Genomic DNA, 24,969 nt, shown 5'->3' with positions numbered 1-24,969 from the left:
TACCAGTGCAGAGACAATGAAATCACATTGCAAAAAAAATTAACTTTTAACTGCAGTGTAATGTGTCCTCAGCTTGGGGAGCTGGAGAGGTCTTCTGTTCCAAAATAAGAGGAGACAGAAGGTGGTTTTGGTGAAGAATGTGAGGGGTCTAGTATTATAAAATGACACAGCTTCTTCAAAGAGATATGTCATTTTTACTCACCATCTATTCCAAATATTTAAATTGTGACAGTAAGAACAATTGGGATGACTTCCTGTACAGCAGCAGGACAGGGCACCTCACTTTGGTAAGTACTCAAGAGCTGAATCTTTTCCTGTCTGCTATTCTTTTGTTTTACACATTGCTCATTCTCCATGAACCTTGGAGGTTTGATAGATTGTATTAAATCTTCCATTGAGACTGGTTATTGAGAAAAAAGAAGCTTTGAATTTAAGAATTGGCAGCAATGAAGAGTACAATCTTGAAAGACTTCAGAGCTAGCACACCTCATTCCCAGGTCCCACCATAAACAGGTGAAGTAATAACTGTAAACACAATATTGTAAATGAAGTTAAAGGAGTAGAGGATCATCTCTCAAAAGCTGAACCTAGATTAGATATTCATTATTATTCACATATTGTAATTTTCCCTCTATTTTCAGGTGAAACTTCTAGAATCCATTTCATGCATTATTACACCATTCCAATATCATATTGCTTTGCAAATTACTATTTCTTTTCCAATGTACTGCAATTGCAATAAAAGAATGTAGAAACGTAGTCATTCTCCTACAAACAAAACCATGCAGTACAGTCTGTGTGCTTTAAACCTCTGTGTACACAACACTGAATTTTGACTCTAAGGTGCTTTAGTTAGTTTGCCTGTTTGTTGTAATCTCTGCTAATTAAGATAGATGTTAACTAGATGGCACTGTGTACTTGAAGGACTGAGCATGACATTTGCTGGCTCCTTAATGCCCGAGTCCTGCATTCCTTCAGCTCACATCCATCACAACAGGACTGCCAGGTGAGCTGACTGTCACCCCAGCCCAGGCTACCAGATTCTCCGGTGGCTTTTGGTACAGCTTATGTCATGAGATTAAAACTGTGCCTTGGAAATGACAAAACACACGTAGCTGAGGCTTGTCAGCTCCAGGTAATCAGATGCTGCTTGGTTTCAGAAGCAGATGCAGATGAGACTGGCAATATAAATATGCAAATCACAATGGTCCCTTGTCAGCACCACTGTTCCTACCTCTAATGGCCCTCGTAGAAAGTCTGTTTGCTCAGCTCCTACTTCCAGTGCTACATCGACAGAAGCAAAGGGGCGGCTGGCCATCTGCTGTCGCTCCCGCATAAGTTGCTGATGAGGAAAAAATGATGTTTTAACAAAATGTTAAAAAATACACCAGATATCAGTCTGCCCTACTATTCCTCCCATTAAAACATGAGAATGCAAACAACATGCACACAGTCATATTTGTGACATTGAAGTGAGAAAGTTACTCTAAATCATAATCATCACCATCTATATTTACTTGAGAAACGAGCACAGGTTATGATGCCTACAAATGGCCTTTTAGCTTGAACTCTGACAAACTTTCCAAATGAAAGCTTCCCTAACTGACTGTTTTCTCTAAATAACTTTGCTATTTGTGTAAGTTGCAAGCAAATATAGGAAATGGTTAGAAAATATAGTTGAAGTCTAATTACACTGATAATGCATGCATTAGAACACCTGCCAAAACCAAGTCCACTTGGCCTTCAAATTTTCATATTTCACAATTATGCCAGATGAAGTTAAGAGTGTCAGGACTCAATTTTATGCAGGATCTTTCCTGCAGTTGCTTTCATATGAAGAATAATGTGTCAGGATTGGGAGCTCTGCACCAGTATATTAGAATGCACTCAGCGATGCTCACAGAGCTTGTATAATCCTTTCCAGCCATACCAATGTGCACAGAAGTCCCAAGCAAAACCACAAAGTTAACTCATATTTCTTCCTCAGTCTGTAATTATAATGCTTATTAAACCACAATGAATAAAAATGATGACCAGCAGTAGATATTACAGATCTTACTCCACTGGTTCAGTGCAACTAATGAAAGCATTATTAAATATTTAAGGTGAATGAGTCGTGCAATTCAAGTGGTGTGTTCCTTCAGCTGAACAGGGTGTCACAACATCTTGGAGAGACAAAATGCTTGCAAAAATGATTTATTAGAAAATATTTGTTTCATTTTCTTAACATTTTTCTCCCTGTTATCTCTGGAAAGCTTAAAGCATTAGAAAGTGGTGTCTGAATGTAAATGACAGTAGCACTGTGACATACTGTTCATAAAAACCTTTGAAATAATAAAAGGTATGCAAGCAAATATTTGCTGGCAGCTTACTAATAAACACTGTTGATTTAAGATCTGTTACAAAGCAACAAACTCATTTTGTAGTGCTCCTCATGCATATTGCCTCGACCTGCATTTTAAGATTGTCTATAGAAATTTAACATTGAAATCAGAAGGGAACAGTTGCCTCTCACTGCACGGCCAGTGCATTCCCAAGGCCTGGATTTTACAGCCATGAAGTGTTTGCCAGCAAGCACCTGCACAAATGGGTTCCCAAGTATATCACACCAAGAGGGCAATCAATAAGGCTGTGGGTAAAACTGCATGTTTTATATTGAGAATAAATAAAAGCCAAGTATGAATGGTTAAGAATTATGTTTTTAACCCTTTACCTCAAAATGGAACTGGTGGTCTCTGTCTAGGATTTACATCAGCATCAATACAATTTACTAATAGATTTTACAGCTGGAAAGAGCTACTATGATGCTCCAGTCCTACCAACAACCTAGCAAAGACCACAAAAACTTTAAAAATAAAATACTGAGTCACTAGAACTTAAAATTACAATATGTACCTCCTGTTCCTCTTAAAATAACAAAAATTAGAGAAAACAGTGTGATTAGAACAGTCCTGCCACATGGAACTCATTACAGTATTCTAAGTCTGCAGAGCTATTGGCAAGTGCTTACTTTTTAATGGGTAACCAAACACTGTTTTAAACAAATAGAATTGCTTGGGGAAAATACTTAAACAATCAGAACAACCTATGCTCCAAATGCACATTCTACTATTTAAAAGATTTATTTAATGTAAATTATAAGGAAATGTATATTTGATATGTTCTCTGGTTTTTAAGTCCAGTAGGTTTTGCACTCCTCCTGGTCAGACATTCAGGAAAACCTTTTAATTCACAGGAATATCACTATAATTTTAAAAGTCTGCCATTCAAAAAGAGTGCTAAAAAGATTCTTAATTAGCTCTGTAAGCAAGAATGAAAACTTTAAAACGTTTGGTTGCCCATAAAGCGCTGCTGGTTTTGGCAGCTGAGCACTTGCACATCAAAGTGCTTTACTCAAAACACCGCTGCTTTCCCTTCATCATTTTAAAACACTCTGCAAGGTGCAGGAAAGGAAAAAAAAAGATGCAATGAGGGGAAATACAGAAAGATATTATGATGTTTAAAATCAGTTTTGTGGCTGGAAAGGGTCACTGCCTCCCACCATCTGCAACTGTCCGTGTACCAATATTGGGACAAAGTTCCAGAGCTTCCAGTGATGGGGAATTCCTCTACCTCACCCACAGGGCAAGGAACATGGAAACTCTCTGAACATGTGTTTCATGGGAAGAGTGAAAAAGCTCTTCCTTACCTTCTCAGCAAAGAGATTAAAAAATAAAACCCAACAACAACAAAATCCCCCCACAGATTTCATCATAACTGAGGCAGAATAAACAGGGGATAGTGGAAAGTGAAATTACAATGCTGTTACTTTTATATACGCCAGCCTAAAAAAATTACTGAATTTAAAAAATCACAGGGAAAAAAAAAAAAAAAAAAGCACCAAACACACTTCTCCAGTAATTAGGGATATTCACTTGGAGACATCAGATAAACAGATTGCATTAACATGTAATATTTGAATATTTTATCACAAATTTAATCTATAGCATTCAGAATGCAGTCACATCTCTAAATATTTCCTTTAAAGTATTCGAAATCAAAAATATAATTTTCTCAGCATAGGGCTGAGAAATTCAAAGAACATTTATTTGACTGAGCAGACAACCAATTTCAAGTTTAACCATAATTTTAAATCTCATAACATACAAGATTATTGACAAGATTAATTTTTTTTAGGCATCTCTATTATTTTGCAGCAATTCCAATGTAATAACTTATATCTGACCCGAGAGTTTTTCATATAAAGTATAGAACTATAGCTGTCTTCAGAGAAGAACAGTAAGATGCTAGGACACTACAAATTGGGTCAATTTCTCACTCAACACTCCATATAATTCTAAAACATTTCTTCAAAATCCAGCCATTTTTGCATAATTATTTCCCTATCATGGAAATACACATTTCAGCTAATTCTGCATGAACATGTAGACATCCTAGCCCATAGATTATGATAATTTTGAGTTTTGGTGTCCTAGTGAAATAAGGATTTTGAAATGGGAACTGCATTTCCATCTAGAAGTTTAACTCAAGAAAGCAGTTGCCTGGGGATGCAATGCAATTTTACCATTGATCAAAAAAATTCTCATGGGGGATACTCCTCCTCTGATCAATGCAGTTTGGAGTAAATTAAAATGTTCCATGGCATCTTGTAAGCGCTATAAATAAAGAGATTTATTTGTTCCAAAGTTCTTATTTAAGTAGAAATGTTTTGATATTTTTTTCTCTTGGTTGATAACATCGCTTTCAAAATATTTTAATGCCTATATTGTATTCATGTACAATAAAACACTCAATGCAAAATACATATTACAGTGAGCTAACATTAACAGAATACAATATTTCAGCAAACTCAGGCTGACATGTTTCAAGTCTTTTGTATTTTAGGAAATGTTATCATTTTGTTCTTTCTCGTTTCTTTTTTTTTCTTCTTCTTCTTTAATACTTGATCTCTTATGTGGAATTGGATACTGTTCTGACTAGCACTGCTTTTCTACCCTGTTCACCTTCCAGCATAACTGCCCTGGAAAAGCCCTAATTGGAAAAAATCTAATAAAGTGCATGAGTTGTTAGGAACTAGGACAGGTGTGCTTTCTCTTTGTTATACAGTAGCAGACATTCTTGAGAGACTGATAGATTAGGAGAGCTGAAAAGGATGAGGCCATTTTAGTGCCATAATAGGATGAACAGAGCAATCCTTTCAAAGATCTTTCTGCTGCTGTTTGGCACCTCTAATGAGCTCCTGTAGCCCAGGGGCAACCAAAGGTACCTGGAGTGTGCCCTAAAGGGTGCACTGAGCAGTGTGCATGCCCAGGGTCACGGGGCAGCTGGACACTGAGGTACGAGTAAGAGGTGGAAAACACCAGAAAAAATGTTCAGGAGACTTCTGGCTGCCAAACAGAGCCAGGAAGTCTCAGTACACTGTTCCAGAAATAAGGGTATGGCAGGTGAAAAAGTGTCTATTATTTTAACAACTGCCCAGGTTTTCTAGTTTTCCTTCCTTCACATCTTAGATGGGTTTGGTTTTCTTCCTAGATCACATCACTATCAACGTGGTACCAGGACATAGATGACTTTGTCAAGGTGAATATTGAAAACCAGGAAAATGGTAATTCCGCAACTCTCGGAAAACTGCTGTCTAGTTCGGTGCTGCACAGTCTCCTAGTGACAAGGATTTTCCAAATGTCTAATTTGAAATTCCTGTTCTGCTTATTCATCTTGCAGCTCTGACTTGTCTGCAGCTACAACTTGGTCACCTCCTTTGCTGCTTCTGTACTGTCAACTGCTGATGTGAGTAACATCCAAAGGCTACAACAGAAGCGTTAACAATGCCATGCATTAAATCTGAGTTTTATAGGAAAAGTATTTGCGGGGAGGAAAAATGTCAAAACCTCATGGAGAGTAGCACTGACGAATTTCTGATCACACTGCATTTGACAAGCTCCAAGGCTTAAAAAAATTAAGGCTGTATGTAAATGGACAGTTTTCTGCAAAACCAGAGCCTCTCTAAACAATGCAATTCACCCATTCATTGAATATTCTTGAGGGTTCTTACTGCTATATCCAATCAACAGAAGTAACTTACATGGACTTAAACACATCTGAATGGATCACAGATATTTTAGTTAGAAACATGATTTAATTTTCTTCCCAAATCTTAAGTTCTCATTTTCAAACTGAGTTATACATAGTGATATTTTAATGAAGCTCTGATTATTCACTTTAATTTGCACAAGACAAAGCTTGCTTTCTCTGTAAATTTTCTCATTGTAACTCTGGTGTTGAAAATCTCTTCAGATGAAATTGGCTATTTATATGGCTGGAAGGGAGAGAAATTTCTCATTTACATGTTGAATAAACTATTTGACTTGGTTAATTTCCAAATCAGCTGCTTTCACTGGAAAGGCAGATCACAGTCATTAAACTTTTTTGTTGGGTTTTAGGTGAAATAAGCCTACCATTCCATGACTGCATGAGGTACAGTGATTTTAAGAGATGGATAAAAGCTGGCACAGGAAACCAAGCAGCAGGAATAAGCATAGTTCTGACAGCAGTCAGACAATCTGAACTCAGTCATTCCCTCCATCATGAACTTCCTAAACAATCATTTCCCTCCGCCTCATTTCCCACCCTGCTAAGTGCAAAGTGCCCTGACACAAGAGTGCATTCAGGTAGGCAATGAGATATTACAATGATGGACATAGTATAAGGTGCTATTTGCACTGCAAAATCGAGTCTGTGGAAACTTCCTGAGATACCAGGGCCTATTCCATGTCACTTTCTTTTAAAATTGCCTGAAGAAAAGGTGCTCTCAGGCGTGTGCAAAGGTCTGTCATGGGAAAAAAATGAGAGGAGTTATACTTTTTGTCCCAGCTTTATACTGAATAAAATGAAGGGTTATTTAAACTAGACATAGTCCAGCAAACAACAGCTAAGACATACTTAAAATACAGTGTACACATCCCCAAAAAATAACAGTTCCAAAAGGTCAAGTTTTTATGTATCCCTTTTGGAAACCAAATACCAGTCGTCTGCAATTTCCCTTGAACAAATCAAAAATGAGAAAAAAAGATGAGCCCTGAAAAGGTCATTTTGTTGCTAGATCCAAGGAACAGATATTTAATGTATTGCACATTAGCAAGCAAAGAGCAAAATGTGACTCTGCTGTGACTTCAGCTTTTAGAACTTTTTGATACTGGAATAGAATTCCCATCTCTAGAACACTGGAAGTGGCACCCTGGATGATGCTCATTTGCCAATCATTTATGGGGGCTCATTTCAAAACAAAGTCGTGTTTGATCCTTCATATTTTTTTCCCTAAAGAATATTTTGGCATGGGGAGATTTTTCTGGGTGCTAAGAATCAATAATAAACACAAAATTCAATTTCCTGCTTTAAAATTTAAGAAGTGCTTAACAAGAGCTAATCCTATTATCTCTTTCACTTGGATCACGATGAATCCACGTTGCACACTTACACAGATCTGTAACCACAAACGTTTTAAAGGTTCCTAAAGATCTTCAGCATGCCTTGCTAATCCCAGAATTGTGCTCTCATCCCCAATCGAGTGGGTTTAAAAAATCCTTTCAGCAAACTGTTGAATCTTTTGCTGTTAGCTATCAGAACCATTTTCAGCTGACAGAAAGTTTTGAAAAATGTTTGTTCTGCAAAGTAATTCTGTGTACTGAGAAAAGAGACAGACCAACTAATTGTAGATTTTGAAATGTTTACACAGGAGACATTCTGTATTTGCCTAAGGACAGTTATTTATAAGTGAATATATTAAAATATGTCTTAAAATTATTTCAGAATATGAAGCAGAATCAAGTATTGTATGGTGCAAACTATCCCTTAGAACTCAGTCATCTACAATGGTGCCACATGAATAATGATTCCAAAATGTCTTCTTCTAAAGAACTACTTAAAAACATAACTACCATTTTTATGACTGAAATAGTCACAGTGGGAAACTTCCTCCAAATAATAAAATCTCAGCCCCTCCTAGCAAGATTGTTAAGCTACGGCCTTTTGACACGAGGCACCATGAATATTATCCATCATTATCATAACTGTTAAAAAGCAGCTTTAGTTACTTATCTTAAACAACAGATGTCAAGCTGGTAATTCCCAGCTCTTCCTAAAGTAATTCAAATTGCTTTAAAGATAGTAAACATGTTCTGATAAAGGAAACTGGGTTTAAGTGGTAACCCATGAGATAACTTGGTCCACCCCTGTGCCTTGGTCCTACACAAGGGCAATGGGATCATAATTCTTCTGGCAGATGCATGCTATTTAAAAAGATACAGTGGTGGAGGTTCCACAGTCCCTCCAGAAGTCCAGAGCACCCAAATTAAATTTCCATGCTGAAATTTAAGCCAATTGTTTCTTGTACTGTCTGCAGTGGAGTCCATTCGCTGTCTGAAAGCAAGCAGAAATCTCCCCCAAAACTCTTCTGTGCTTTTCAGGAGTTCTTTATAAATCTGAAGTTTTCCTTCAACCTTCTCAAATGTAAACAAACATGGGTATGTAAATGTTATCTCACCACTCCTGCTCCCATCTTCAGTGCTCCCTTTTGTCTCTTGAATCAACACCAGAATCAGATCCCAGCAGAAGCCCACTCAATGCACCTTTCCCTTATTACAATGAAAAACTTATACCCAACAGCTCCAAGAATACACTGTGACATTCACTTTCTATTTTTCTAAAAGGTCTGTTAATCTGTTGTATCAAGAAATTGGGTTTGTCTTGACGCAATTTGTGCTTGAAAAAAACTAGCATTAAATGCCTCACTTCTTCGTTTCTTTCTACATTCCTATAGATCATGTAAAAATGGTTTATCCCAATACTTTCCAAAGAATAAATGATAAATTGGCTGGTGCCTAATTGCCCAGCCTTTCTTTTGCCCTCTTCTTTTCTTAGATAGGAATTACATCTTGTCAGACCTGAAATCTTGGAACCCAGAAAGGCTCTGGAATCATGGATGTGTTTAGTCAATTCTCTACATAGTCTAAAATAAATTTAACTAGGTTTTGAAATCTGAAAGTATTTAGCAAGTATTCTCCTACCCATTTTTCTACTTTACTGCTTGATATTGTATCCCATTTTCACTGTAGGTACTTGAGAACTTTTTTTAAGAGGCCCTAACTAAAGCACTTTTTAAAAGAGAATATTTCCTAGCCAGAGAAAGTCAGAAAAAAAAGCAGTTTACATACTATTACTTCAAAGAGAAGCTAAAGTGCAGGACATGTATGTTTTAATTTGCAAACAATGTCAATGCATTTTTTAACCTAGATGACAAAAAGGGTAGACACTGGATTTGTTTCTTCTGTGAACTGATGTGAAAAGTTGCAGTCCAAATTATAATGACTGAATTGGAGCTAGGCCAACTTATAAAAAGCTGAAGAGTCTGAAATGTACCTGGATCCCAGGCCCCATAGTCACTTCAGGTGATCAAAATATTCAGATTTTCTTTTTGACATTGAACTCAAGGCCTATATTTCTTTTTCTTCATTTTTTAATGAAATCATAACACATACAAAAATTGTAAAAGAGAAATAATAATACTGAATCGGAAAACCAGGCTGTACATCAACAAAGGTGTATTTTGCTTTTATCATTACCTCTTAATTCTTTAAAATCATCTATTATTTGAGATTACTGGTACACTGATAAAGTGACAATGTAAATTAAACTTTTTAAGTGCAGCACCACTGACAGTCAGAACTATCCTAAAGTGATCCTTTTAGAAGCTCCTCAAAGCACAAATGATATTACCATTAAGGAAGTTAAACTGGTGATGTACCATGACTGACTGATGCCTTTAAATGCTTTCAAGCTTTAATCTTCAGAGTATTTTGTTGATTAAGCATCTTTGTCACTGCCTTGCAAAGGGAACCAAAAAGAAGTACCTTGACCAGTGTTCCTGCCTGTTTCAGGATGGAAATGCCCTGAGCCACGTGAATCCCCCGTGTAAGGAGCTGAATGGTCATGCTGCAGTACCTGGTGCTACTGTCTTGGGAGAGTAAAGGCCTCCTATACAATCCTGACAATTTTTGACCCAGTGTTACAAGGTTTTTATCTCCCTTTTCATTAAAAATGAGCCTCATTTTTAGCTCAACCACTGCATCCGGTAGAAGTATAATACCCAGTATTTTCCACATCAGCTATTCAATTACAAATCATTAGTAAAGACATAGTTTTAAATTATAGCCAAGATCAGAAAAAAGTCTGATCACTCCAAATGTACAGAAATTCCTTATAACAAATCCCATCCACCCGGCATTTTCAGCGAGAAGGGGGTTTGGTTAATCAACATAAAACTAGGATACCCATCTGAAATCTGGGTGCTAGCCAAAGAAATATTCCAAACTTCACAGGTTTTCTCACCATACATGGTACATTCAGGTCAGCCAGAATCTGGCACGTGGGCACAGCCGGCTCATGTTGTGCAGGGGGGCAAGAGGCTCTGGAATTGATGCAGTTCTGCTGTTTGATCAGAGTAATAATGTGAACTAAACCAGCTCTCCTCTGCTCATGTTGCTTCTGTTTGAAACAACTGATTTAGAAGATGTGAGATGCTACACTTTTAATGAGGGTTGCTCAGGAATACTTGGACAGTAAAAGTGATGGAAAAGCTTTCTAATCCTGCTAGAGAACTAAGAAATCAAGGCCACTGAGCATCCCTTACCTTTGAAAGAAACCAAGGAACAAGACCATTTGCTCTGAGTTCAAAATCTTGAACAGGAAAGTACAAAAATCAAGAAACTGCTGACAGCAGAAAGTCTGAAACTTGTAACATTTCTATGCAGAATTATTTTAAGAGTTGAATTGCTACCTAGAAAGCTAAAGGGGTGAGAACCTGTCTAATATCCTAAAATATTTCAACTATATCAGAATTTCAGAAATAGAGGGTTTTCAAACATTAACTACACCAAAAAGTTTAAAATTCTGTTTTGAAATACGAAGCACAACACTAATTCCAAGAGACTACCTTGGCAATATGTGTACCAGCAGAAGTCAGGCTACAATTCTATTTATATTAATAATTTTGTGCACAAACCAGCCACAAACAAGGAAATCTTACTTTCCCCAGTACTGTCCCTACAAGGGATTGCACCAGTCAGTGTGTGTGCATACTGTACAGATTAGAAATACTGTGAAGAAGTAAATCCCTCACTGCTGCTACACTGAGAGTTTCCATGTAAAAGTGACAGAGTGTAAATCAAAGCACCCTGGCATTTTGAGCTCCAGTCAGACTGTTTCAAGAGAGAGAAGTGGGACGATTTAGAGTTCATCAATTATATCACATCAAATTAGCCTCTATCACAGGCTTGGCTCGACAGCTTTCATCTATTTTAATTTACAACAGAGAGGACAGCCAAGTACAGGATTGTGGCAATGACACAGTCAGAGGGAAGTGCAGCACTTTTGTGTCACAGGAATGGAAGGCTTGTCTGAACAGCCACTTCAGCTGGGTCAAACACTCCAGCCACAATTAGTTTCTTTCATTTGCTTTGATCCAACAACCCTCACCCTCACTTAAGGAAGCAATGTACTCAACATATTTTTAGCAATTCTGCAGTCCCTGTCTTTCTACAGACTCTGCCCTGTATACATCCTCCTTACACAATGATTTACCTTTGCAGTTAAATCCTTAAAATAGATGAGTAGACTAGTGGAATGCTATTGTAACTGTATGTGGTTAGGACATAGGCTAGCTACCTTAAAGTAAAATCACTATCAGTAAATTGTTAGAATTTGCCTTCCAACTGACAGATTTTAAATTTGAATTTGCCATGGTTATTTGAAGACACTGACAGTGCAATAACTTAAATCACAGTGAAGCACAGGGAAGCACTGAAGGACCTTACACAGATGTAACTTCACAAAACATTTTATATTAAGAATTCATCCCTTTGCTATGGATGTGATCACAAGCACTGTGCATCATTTAAATTGCTGTTTAGAGGCTTAGACAGATTCAAACAGAAAACGGGCCTCGTGTTAGCACTGCATAGTGGGGAATTTGCACAAGGATGAAAAACCAGCTTTACTGTTTCTACACACAGTAAATCCTGAGAAAGAAACAAAAAGAACAAAAAGACACTTTTCCACACAGCATTCAGTTTCTCTTTTCTCCTAAAACCCTTCCTTTTTTTAACACAGGAAAATGAAAGTAGGAATTTTAAAATGCATATATTGCAATGATTACTTCACCAGAATGAGCAGGGACCTCCAAAAGTATATTTTCACTTGGTCTCTGTGCACACTGGAATTATGTGCATATCATTTTTACCTGCTTTCCTTCTCATATGGCCCATTTCCAAATTAAATACTGAAAGCTTTAGGCAAGTCAAGGTCATCTGTCCCATTCCTTTACTTCTTTTAAGCTTGACTTTTCTGGTAGGATTTTAAGTAGTGAACCACTAATAGGATTTTTATGGCAGTCTTAAAGGGGTTTTTTAAATAACTGTATCAGGTTAAAATGCTTAGGGACAAATAAATTATCAGAATTTCTGACTGTTACTTTTTAGAAACTCACATGATATTAGCAGTGATTAGTTGGAGCAAAAACTTGAGACAGTATTATCTTTTACCTGGAATCCTAATTGGCTCATTTTCATATGCAGTCTTACACAGTTTGTATAAAGAGTAAATGAATACAACACAATATATTCATGACATTCCTCTTACAAAACTGAAAACATCAGACATTTTTATGTTCTGCAACAGTGTGTCCCTTTCTGCATAGGAATCTTTCACCTGCATTAGAGAGAGCCCTGAATTTTTCAAAAATGTGGACTTGTTTTCTGCTATTGTTTCCAGCTGGATTTAGGTTTAAAATGTCAGGGAACCTGCTATGTGTTAACAGTTTTTTATATGGGCATCTGCTAAATGCTTTCAAATTCACACCACCATAATATGCAAGACAGCTGGAATTTGATTAATTGAAATTTATTTACCAAGAAAAAAAAAAAAAGCCAGTAACGTCCTTAATTGGGAGACAAAAGAAAACAAAGATATTATCTATGAGTTAAAGGTGCCACACATCTGAATGATTTTCCTCAGCAGATCTATATTTATCACAGTGCATGCAAAGCAAGGACTTGCCCTCAGGAGCTCCATAAAAAGAGCATGATGATGATTTGGCTAATTAATTTTCCCTACTTATTTGGAATTGAGGGAAGTATTCTAAAATGTAATGCTCAAACCCTTCAACATGAGTTTTGATTTTCTTACTTGGGGCTGTGGTGGTTGGTTGATTATTAACAGGGAAAGAGATATTTCTTGATTACGTGAACTTTGTCATTTAAATAGACTGTGAATCCAAGATGATATTTACCTCTGCAGGGAAACATTTATATTCTCTCTCCCATCTAACTAAGGACCAGCAAACCTTCTCTGTTTTCATCTGGGTAAGGAACCCACTCAATATTAGCCCCAGCAAAGGTTCAAAATGCCAAACGCCAGCAGGGAAGCCTGGGACACTGCAGAGGAGGCAGCTCCTTTCTGTGAAGCAAAGATCAGGCTCCTGTCAGTGAAGGTGAGCTGAAAGACCACAAAGGTGTGAAGTACAAGAGCAGTGGTGGGATGTGATGGACCTGAAAGGATTCTCTGATCCTTCCCTGCCACACATAAAAGAGGTGGACTAGAGAAGCCATTAAAGGTACTACAGGAATACACTACAGGATAATGCCTCCATTGCAGCTTCCCTGCACTTGTGCAGAACTTTCTCCACCAGTGTTCAACACTTAACACAGACTGTTCAGATTTGGCACTGGGGATGTTGTACACTGCTAATGGGTCCCAAACCCTCAGCTAGGGCCATCAGGAGAGGAGAAGGATGTTTTTCCTCCACCAGGTTAGGAGGGGTCTGGAGCTTCTCATCCAGTAGGAAATCTTGTTTTGATTGCTCAGTATAACCATTCCTTACACCCACACTTCATAGCAACGTGGAAAATCCAGTCTATAAAGAGGAAGACAGCTTGGCAGTGCTGGGATACAGGTCTGAAAGACCAGCATCAGCTGTGATTTTGCTTATGTGCACCCCTAACATTTGTATTAGGAGACAACAACGTGAAAATCCAGCAGCAAAGACACCTTGATGCCAGGCAAAGGGCAACTGAACAGTCCCACTCAGTGGATTATTAAACTGTTACCAAATTAAAAACATACACAGACACAGGTTACTTCAACCACATCTTGTCCTTCATGGTCCTATATGGACATTTTAGAGGGTCAGTACACAGGAGCTACTTTTACCTGGGTGAGTAGCTCCAAACAATTTGGGTATTTTTGATGATTGATTATATTAATATTTTTTCAAACTTCTACCTGGTTCAAAATGCAAATAATCATATTATCCCCACAGGTAATTTCTTCAACATTTTATGAATACTCAGAGGAATTAGAAAAAGTTCTCATATTTTTGTTTTCTGATAATTTATATTTTTAGTATGAAGTTACAACTGCCACGTCCATGATTCAAATAACAAAACCCACTCTATATAAGAACTGTTAAGTGGATGTTTGACATTTACTGCTTTGTCCGTGCTCAAACACAAAAGATGGGCAAACAGCACTAATAAATTTGGGTTCATACAGGAATACCCCTCGCACCTACAAATTATTGATTGTAAGAATACAACCTTATTAGAAAATGAATAATTTTTAAAGAGGAATTGAATATTTGCCTTGTTTTCTAATTTATCAGCATTTTGATTCCCTTCCATTTGAATTCTGATGAATGAATCTTATGATTTCAACAGTAAAAGTTTGCTTGCAGTTATGTTTCACTGGCCTTTAAAATAACGTGCTTTCATTCCTGTCCTACAGGCAAAAGTCATTTTTGAGTTTCTCAGTTTTTGATGGAGGGAAATTTTGACCTAATTTTCTGAAACTTTAAAGGCAAAAGATGCCAACAGTTCTTAAACATTTTTTTTTTTTTAATGTAAGTACAATAAAAGGTGCTTCAATAAAATCAATATATGAAAATTGTGGTTTATCAAATTATTTTCTTTGCAATTGGCTCCTGTCATATTCAAAAATCCTCCCTTAGCCTGTACCAACATCTTAGATATACAATGAATATACCAATTAAAATAATTTGGGACTATGTTTTTCTCTTAATTTATCAGTTGGTATTGGAGTCCAAATTTCTAAAATATACACTCTAAATTGTCTTCTTGTCAGTCATATCTCTTCCTATACTGAAAATAAAATAGGTCCCTTTATGAAAATTCACTATTTCTGACAATTTTTTTTTTAATGTTTACACATTTAAAAAGATGGTTTTATTTTAAAAACTCTGGCTTGATTGCAAAAGTACAGGTTATACAGTTAATACTCAGAAATGAATGATTTGTACCTGAATTAGTCTAGAGAAAAGAGAAAAAGCCATTGGAATTCACAGATGCTGAAACACAGCTTGAGCTACTTACTCCTCTTTTCTTCATTTATATTCAATGAATCAAGGCTTACTGCAGCTGAGTATCTCAATTATTATTATTAAGTCCCTGCATTCCAAACCACTTACATACACAGCAGAGATCAGGTCCTTCCTAATCAGGTCCTCCACAGTTTTCAGAAAACAGGAAACACAGCGTGAACCACACAGAAAAAGAGTTGACACCACTTAGACTGACAAGGTCCAAGTTGTGCTGAACCAGAATGGCTCTCCATACCTTGTCAATGAAAAATCCCCCTTGTTTAGCTCTCATTTAATGAGAAATTCTGCTTTGTTTTCTGATATCTTTCAAGTTCTGTGTCTGAAAATATTTTTGCCTTCAGTCATGCATAGACAACATGGAGACGAGTGGATTTTATTCTACAGTTCGATTCTGTCTCTCTTGAGCATTAACATGACAAAATATTTAACTAGTTAGAGGGATCTGCATAAAGGACCATTCTACAGTATTTAGGAGTGGATAAAACACAGTTAAATCTCACAGAATAAAAATGCTTCCCTTACACTTTCATCCACTACCTATACTGCATATCTAAATAGCTTGATTTGGAGTAACTAAAATAATAAAGAATTCTTTGTATTCCATCTAATGTAAAATGTATATTGAATACAGTTATTCAAGCAGCCACTCCAGCACATGCAATAATTATATCAGAATTTACTGCAACTACAGGTAGGAAAGGATGGCAGGATATTGTCATTATTCTTTCCCACGGTGTACAGTGGGTTGTTTTAGATACTAAGCTAGTTTGAACATATAAAACATTACTTTTTTTTAGCAAGTCAAAGTAAGGTTACACAGAATGAATGCAAATAATTTACATACATATAGGTGTCCGAAATTTCATGTATTCTATTTAATTCCAATGCATATTAGGCTTTCACAGCTGAGTGAAGAGGACTTTTTAATACAGCTGGAAAGTGAACTGAAGAATCATGTTGGCTACAGACTGCTGGAGAAGCCAAGAGACCAATAAGCCAGTTTCCTCTTCTGAAAAAAGTGTCAAAATACACAACAGAGAGCTACCTGGAATTGCAGCAACTTCTGAACATTTCAGAGATCAGTGTTCACCTGGCCCAAACCAAAATAATTCCATTTTCCACTCACCCATTGGGAAGTTTCTCTGAAATATCTCATTTCTCATAAAAAGCTGACATTTAGATAATGTAATATTTTTGGAAAGAAAAATATGCTATTTAGTTTTAGTAACAAATAATGAGAAACATTTAGTGCAGGGATCATTGCCATAATTACAAGGATTTTACTAATTCTATACATAGCTTGAAGTCATTCAGAAATGTTTCTGATCCTACTGTACATCAAAGAATTACATGAATTGTTATGCAGAAAATAAGAAAAACTGAATTTTGTGAAGTAAAACACAACCAAGTTGAGACATGACACACAGTTTACTGAATTCACTCTGGGATTTTTTTGCTAATATTTTATTTCCAGACAATACTTTGGCCCTTTAACATACAAACTGCACACTGGTAGTTGTGACTCAGCTGCACAAAGCAGCTCTTTTATTTTTCTCTCCTGGGGCACTCCTGTCCAGAAGCAAACTCATTTCACATCACCTCAGCTGCCTCTGGCAAACTCACCAGCAGTGCACAAGAATCAAGCTGTGATGAAGAAAACCAGAGGCTGGACCTGCAGTTTACTATGCACAAAAAGGACTTCTAACACCACTTGGATATAAGATATATTTACTTTTCAAAGAGCAAAGTCTACCACCCTAATGTGGGCCATCCATTTCAGCCCCATTTCTCAAAGAAAATTCATTTAAGAGAAATGGCAGAGAGAAATTCAAGAGAATGTATATATATATATTTATATACACACATGTAGCTCAATGAAGCAAGCTATTTTAACAGTTTCATACAATTTCTAATAAAAGGTCCAATTTTTAGCCACATTAACAAACCAACCTGCACACCAAGTTGCCACAAACTCCTCAAACAACTGGGCATTACTTGTGGGCATATTATTATTTCTGCTAAAAAACCCCAAGGCTATATAATGTAAAACTTTGCAGACACCAACCAGACTTAGCATAAATCTCTTTAAATATCTGGATTTCCACAGAGGTGGTTTTGGAGGGCTGTGCTTTAGCTTGATGCTGCAGACAATTGTACCAGTGCACAGAGCTTGGCTGCTGTGTTTCCTAATGCAAAATGACACGGTACATTATTTGCCACATCAGGAAAAGCAGAAACTACGCCCTAAGGCAGAACATCCTGAGTCATAATTATTCAATTACCATGTTTAAGATCATCCACTGTTGTGTGAGCACTGTGAAAACGAGGCATAATGAAGTGGGTTACACCAGGTCTGACATTTCGCCCTTCTGTCTGATCATGCTCGCTTTGGGGATTTAATTCAGTTCTGTTGTATAGTTCTGTGAGGCTTATTTTTATCTCCATTTTAATATTAAACTAGAAAACATTTATGCTTATATGTTCTGGATGTATTTCATGCTACGTTAAAAAAAATATTTACAATCTATCCAAAGAGCACACTTAAAATATTTTTAAATATTTCAAATCTAGGGAGCTAGAGAAATAGAAGAATTATTAATTCATTGTTATTATCATCAATGAAAACTGCACATACTGATCTGTACAATATTGCACATTTTTATTACAACACACTACTGTGAATACAATCACTGGGGAACGCTACGAAGAAGAGAAATTATAGAAAAATTAATAAAAAACCCCTAACATCGCAAGAAAGATTATAACCACAAGAATGTTCCTGCAAAACAAAAGCAATAACAAATAAAAAAGGAATGGAAAATGTTTACAAGGTTATTTCTCAGCTGCCCAGCACTATAACAGACAATTTAAAACATATTTAATAATGTATGTACCAGAATCCATAGGTAGCAGGAGCTCAGCTAACAGCCCTGATGGAGCAGGAAGGAACCCAAGCACTGCCCTGCACCACGGGGAACTCGAGGGGCAGGAGCTCTTCCCGCTGTCCCTCCAGCTGTCCCTCCAGCTGTCCCTCCTGCCCTCCCTTCCCTGCAGATAACAGAGGAACTTGGGCTTCTGCCATGATGGCTCCTCCCTCAGAAGGGGCAGATTTGGGATGGTTTTGCTCTTTCCTTCAGAAATGGTGCAGGAACTGCGCTCCTTCACACCTCCACCTCCTGACAGCACCCTCAGGATCACAGGATGGCCCAAGTTGGATGAGACCAGCAAAGACCACTGAGTGGAACTCCTGACGCTGCACAGCACAGCCCCAAGGATGTTTCTGATCCTACTGTCAAACTCCTGACCCTGCACAGCACAGCCCCAAGGATGTTTCTGATCCTACTGTTGAACTCCTGACCCTGCACAGCACAGCCCCAAGGATCCCTCCATGTGCCAGTTTTCCAAACTGTCCTTGAGCTCAGGCAGCCCAGGGGCTGTGAGCACTTCCCTGGGGAGGTGTTCCAGTGCTCAGCCACACTCTGGGTGAAGAAGCTTCTCCCAGTATCCAACCCAAACATTCCCTGGCACAGCTTCAGGCCCTGAAGGATGGTACAAGGAGTCCAAGCTGTGTACTCAGTGGTGGTACACTATTTGGGTTGGTTCAGCAAATATTCCCTCAGTTTAGGGATAGAGACAACAAGAAGAGCATCCTTTGTCTGATCTCACTTGGCAGCTGCCTGTTGGGCCGTGCTGGTGGTGTACTCAGAACAAAACCATAGGAGATTTAGTCACCTTCATAAGAATGGATTGATAAGCAAAAATAGAAATGTTAAAGTTTCCCATTCTTTTCCTGCAACTACTGTGAGAAAATATATATGTATTATGAAAATCATAATATTTTCTTCTTCATGGATAATGCTCAAACAGAAAATAAAATACTGAAAATATACAGATGATTTTTAGAATGGCAAGATTTCTCCAGGATTAATATGCAGGCCATACAACAGTAGTAAATATTCCTCAATGCATAGAGATATACACACACAGCACTAACTCTCCGGTGAAAATAAGATTTTAGGAAATTTAATCTGTTTTTTTCCTAGGTGAGGGGCAAAAATTAAGCGGATTTTAAAAGAATGCTAAGATAAATTGAGACTAAATCTACATGTACAGATAGATGTCTTTACATTAAAGTAGCACAAAGTGTAAAGCCAGAAAAAGGGCTAAAAAGGAATTTAGCTGAAGAAAAAGGACCTTGGGTAATAATTTACTGCCACAGATATGAACCTACAACTAGCACAAGCACAGAAGGATTCCTATGCAAATAGGGAAGACAAGCTAGTCCTACTTTCCCTGCATATGTTCAATAAAAGGCAAACATAATATCATGGGACGAGTAAAAATCTCCTCACCAATTTTTATAGCAAATGCTTTAAAAAACGACAAGCATTTAAAATCCAGCACTCACGGTACAGAGAAACCAGCTGGGACATGTTCTTAAACGTGACACAATCCTTGCCTCTGACATTATCCTGTGAAACATTTACTCAGGGTCCGTGGCTTTTGATAACAGCTCAGCATACTGCTGCTCTTCTCCAATTTATTCTGCAAGTTTTTGATCTGCCTCCTGATTATCTCTGAGCCAGTGGTTCAGAATCTGAGTTTTTCCATCCTGTGTATTACCACCAGCAAATTCCTAATGGAGGGAGGTCTCAGTGGATGATCCCACCTTCTAACAGCATCCTCTGTGTTCCTAGCAAGACTGAGACTGCTACAGCAAAACAACAAATAAAGGCTTATATGGCAGAATTCACTGCTTGCAGGGATGAAAAAATGACAGTTTTTATATGCAACCAAGAAATAAGAATCTTCTGATACCCAACAATGCTTTTAGACACTAAATTAAGCACAGTGCACATGTGCTTATCAAGGGACAGTGCTACACCAAGCATTAGTAGGCAAAAGAGATGCAGTCAAATTTAAGGCCTCCTTATTTTGGCACACGTTACACAAAAGCAGGGGACTGGTTCAAACCCTAACTCCAAGAAAAAGATTAATTTGCATCTGCCTTCACTTTGGGAATGGGTGTGAACTCTGCCATGAAGTTGTGGATGCCCCCAAGTTGTTGAGGAACAAGTTGAAAAGGGAGAAATACTGGAATTACATTCACATTATGGTGTTGTGTGAAGAACTTTAATAACAGTAACATGGATGGTGTGCCATTGTACCATTCATTTGTGGGAGGGACAATGAATATTTATTTATTTAGACAGACTCTAGAGTAATTTGTGGGAAATGTAGTAATTCAAATACCAGTAAAGGACAATTAATAAACTACAGAGGCATTCCTCATTCACATCTTTGCAAATTTAAAAAAAAAAAAAAATAAACAGTAAATATTTGTAAAAGTAGCATAAAAATCAGCATCTTCCTCCTGCTTTTCAAAAACTGGTGTACCAGCACAAAGGCAGGCACCAGAAAACGGAATAGACTAAGGCTCCAATAATCGGTCAGTACTTTTTATTTTGGCAAAGCTTAATGATTACAATTTTTGCTGATCTCCACTGTATATTATCATTTGTTCTTTTTCATTAGCTTTGACTCAACAGCAGTAGCAAAATGGGAAGCAAAGTGTGAAGGCAAGAGAAACACAGCTCTAATGAAATGAAAGTAACTTCCATTTCACCTAACATGTCTGTTAACAAAGCCCCTCCTCACGGATGTTGACTGAACATCATCTATTTGCTCTAAAGTTGAATTTAATTGTATTATTATTTTTATACACAGTTTATTGCCTAAAAGTCATGAGCCAGGACTTCTCTGCATTACCTCTTGTGCAAACAGAGGAAAGAGGGGTTTATGGTCCAGAGAGTTTATATTACAATTTTTAATTTTTGATAAAGAAAAAAAGATAATCTGAATGAGGCATTCAGGCATTAAAAAAAAAAAAAAAAAAAAAAAAAAAAAGAAGCATTTAGCTATATAATGCAGCTCCTATTACAATTTTCAGCCAGCCTTCAGAAAACACTATTACCAGATACACTGAACATTGCTATAAAGTGACAGTAAAGAGGATGAAAATCTCTTTAGGTATAAATTCCCGAACCACTAACCTCAATGGAATAATGTCTATTTATAAGAGAATTCCAATTTACTACCAAAAAAAGGTTGTATCAGGATAAAAAAAAATGCAGCCAAACAAAACCCCCACACACAGACAACAGACTGTAAATTACTAACATCCATTAAAAGAAATGTTTTTTCCTATAACTGCAAAACTAATTTTACTCCGAACTATAACAGAAGTAGTCATTACCATTACTGCTCAACTGCTATTTTCTGGACCCAGAGTATCCCTGAAGGTTCTGGGTTGGTGAAAAAGAAATCTGGTGTTGTCTCTGTTCTTTTCCAAAAGCAGAAATATTGATTCATTTCCCTTTGCCTTCCCAAGATCTTTATCTGCTGCCTGTTAAAGGACATTTTTAAATTCAAAATACAATGAACTATCCCTGTATCAGCTAATTTTCTAAGTTACTAAGATTGTACTCAGGTAAAATACATCATCACAAGTTCCACATACTGACACACTATGTTTATAGAATTTATTGAAAACATTGGGTAGATATTATTTTATAATAAAGTGTGATGGTAGCCATTACCCAAATGTATTTATTGTACTGACAGAGCTAAACAAGAATTCATCAATATTGAATTTTAAATACAAGACTGAATTTGGACTCTGCTATAAGCCAATGACCAGATTCCCAAATGAATAACTACTACAGAAAGGAAAATGCAACTACAGAAACCTTGCAACCCAGTGAATTGAATTTCAAAAGTATTTCATCAGAATTTGAAATTTTAATTTCAAAAGTAACTGCTCTTAAATGAAAACATTAATGGTCTGCTTCTGCTTCTTCATGGTAGACACCAACATTTCTTTAAATTCATTAAAATACATCCTCAAGATTAATCAACTAGTAATTAAGAAGGTGTAAACATGATCACTATTCCCATTAAGTAATCCTTTGAACAAAAGAGAGAAAAGAGAAATTCAGGAATTAAAAAAGTAGTGGCTATTTTTAAAACTATGAAAGAAGAATTGGATCTAGTACAAAAAGTATTAATAACCAACCATTTTTTCAGCATGAGCATACACTAGTTTTGAGATTCATCTTTAAAATTACTTTTAGATTTAATAATTATATGTAAGTGAAAATGAACATGCAGAGTGCTAACACCACCACTGGGTGATATCATCTGAGTCTATTATTCAGCAGAGCAGAAAAATATCAAGAAATAATTGTCCTGAAAACTCCCATTTTAATTGCTCTGCACAGTCCTGGAAACTGAGTTTTATGCCTCTAATATTAAAGGAACATATTCAGTTCTGAAAGTGAAGCAAAATGGATCAGGCAGATCATAAAGAAATTATAAGCACTGAGCCAGGTTATGCTAAACCAGCTTTCAAACAAATGGGAATTATTTTACTTTATCCAATGACAACAAAAGAAACACATCATATGTTTAGCAGAAGATGAATATTTCTGCTCAGGACCAAGATATGGGGAAGCTGTTTGAGGTTGGAAGTCAAGGCTGGAGTAGATCAGGACAGCTGTGAGACCTGGGGGAGGCATCAGGCAGTGAGGAACACCAGAACACACCAACAACTTTTAGTTTATACAGAAAAGGATCCGTATTCTGCTGCTTTCCAAACCAGAGGCATGATTACAGATAACATTGGGCTGCCATACACAGATATTTTTCTAGTATCCCCTTCTTTGGCACATTTTTCTCCATCTCCCGTCAACCTTCCACTTTATAGAACCAGTTACAGTCAAAAGATATAACGCAAATTTACATAGGCACTGGCTTTATGTTTTGAAATGCTGTGAAATTTCCAAGATATCACTTTAAGCGCCCCATTATTCCAAATTATGAAAAAAAATTATTTTATAGACACCATTCCTCCTCACCTCCCCATGAGCAGATTGATTCAAAACCACACCACAACCTCCCTTCAAAGTGCTCAGGTTTTAAACTTGTTTGTATTGGTTCTGTCAAACTTCTCATGACATGTCTAGTCTGTGATTTAAAAAGTATTTGACCAATTTTCATAAACTTAGCATCTCTGTGGTAATAAAGAGTTGTTTAAGTCAATCAGTGCTGTAATAGAGGATGAACATCAATGAGAACTTCAGAAATCTGAAGTTATAATTACATATGTTTATTTCATTATATGTTGCTTGTCATGTCAGAATACAAGTACTGGCTGCAGAACAGTAAAACTGGGCCTGACTGATTAATAAATGTGCTTTAAGTTTCACTGTGTGAAAAGTATTGTTGCATTTATTTTTTCACCTGAGTGCCTGTCGTATAAAAGCTCATTTTGTGTGTCTATAAACCCTTGTACAAAACACAGTTTTAACTTTTTAATAGTTTCATAAAGGGAGAAAGGGGGAAATAAAAAGATACATTATGCAAAAAAACCTGAGATGCCTTTTCTTTAAATACAGAAGACACCACCTTTTCTTTCCTTATTCACCAGATCTTACAGCACGGCATAAAGTTGATTTAAGAGGTTTAAGTTAGACTGGAAATCGTTTTAGATTCTAGACATGGGACAGGTATTTTCTAAGCCCACTGGAGAAAACGTACTGGGTATGGTGCCTTGAAAAAATAACAGGAAAAGTGGATCCTGCCAGGATGAACATATCACATTGGCATGAGAAAAGGACAGAACAATGCAGTTGACATCAGCTTAGCATCTGGGGTTAACTGCCAAAAACAATGCATTGCTTATTAGGATCCGACTGAAAAGCTGATCCTCTGTCCTGGCCCACATTACTCATTTGCTAAAGCCAAACAGGCTCTTCATCAGCTGTCTTGCCTTATGTTCTCATTTCCCTGGAAATGTATGGTAATGAAAGTCCTTCTAACAGATGTTTCTTTAGACTCATTAACTTTTGAATCTTCTTGTTCATTTTTCACACCAAAAGTTAGTTTATTAGAACAAACAATTAGAGGAAAATAGAAAAACACAAAGAGCTTTTGTCATGATACTTAACTGCAGATAGTGATACAGAGTGAATACATGCAGATGCTAATAAAGTATGAGACTTAGAAATTGTCTTAAGTGATGAGGGAGTTCCCCATGTCTCAAGAGACAAAGATACCCTGTGTGGCTTCCAGCAAAACATCATAAATCACCCCTTACCAAACACTCCAGTAGCAACTGTCCTGGTTGCTGACAATAACTAAAGGCACAAAGCACTTTGATCATACTTGCCTGAGGGGAAGTTATTTAGTGAGCTAAAATTACACTATAGGACTATATAAATAGTGCTACAGCAACCAGCTCTGAGGAAAACGTTAAAGTCTTGATGAATTCATGAACAATGACTGAAATAAAGTCATCAGAAGAAAGAATGAAACACAGCTATGCACAAGATTTACTTTATGATACATAGAACATTGTAAGTGGCAGACATTATATATCAGGCAAGTGGTGATTCTTGGGGATGGTGCTGTGCAGGGCCAGGAGCTGGACTCAGGGATCCTTGTGGGTCCCTGCCAACTCAATT

The 24,969-nt window shown here is 37.0% G+C and overlaps 1 protein-coding gene across 4 annotated transcripts in view; it reads right to left on the bottom strand.

Annotated features, from left to right (window-relative positions):
* ATRNL1 (attractin like 1) overlaps positions 1-24,969 on the bottom strand; it is a 432,748-nt gene that overhangs the window by 111,536 nt on the left and 296,243 nt on the right. For 2 of the 4 annotated variants that reach the window (XM_058841794.1, XM_058841796.1), the window contains one exon: positions 1,235-1,342. The exons of the other annotated variants lie outside the window; for them this stretch is intronic. In XM_058841794.1, coding sequence (XP_058697777.1) covers positions 1,235-1,342 — 108 coding nt within the window. The remainder of the gene's footprint in view (positions 1-1,234; positions 1,343-24,969) is intronic. 4 annotated transcript variants of the gene reach the window in all.

This window comes from Poecile atricapillus, chromosome 6 (genome assembly GCF_030490865.1).
Source record: "Poecile atricapillus isolate bPoeAtr1 chromosome 6, bPoeAtr1.hap1, whole genome shotgun sequence".
Lineage (NCBI taxonomy): Eukaryota > Metazoa > Chordata > Aves > Passeriformes > Paridae > Poecile > Poecile atricapillus.
This window is presented reverse-complemented; position numbering and strand designations above follow the sequence as displayed.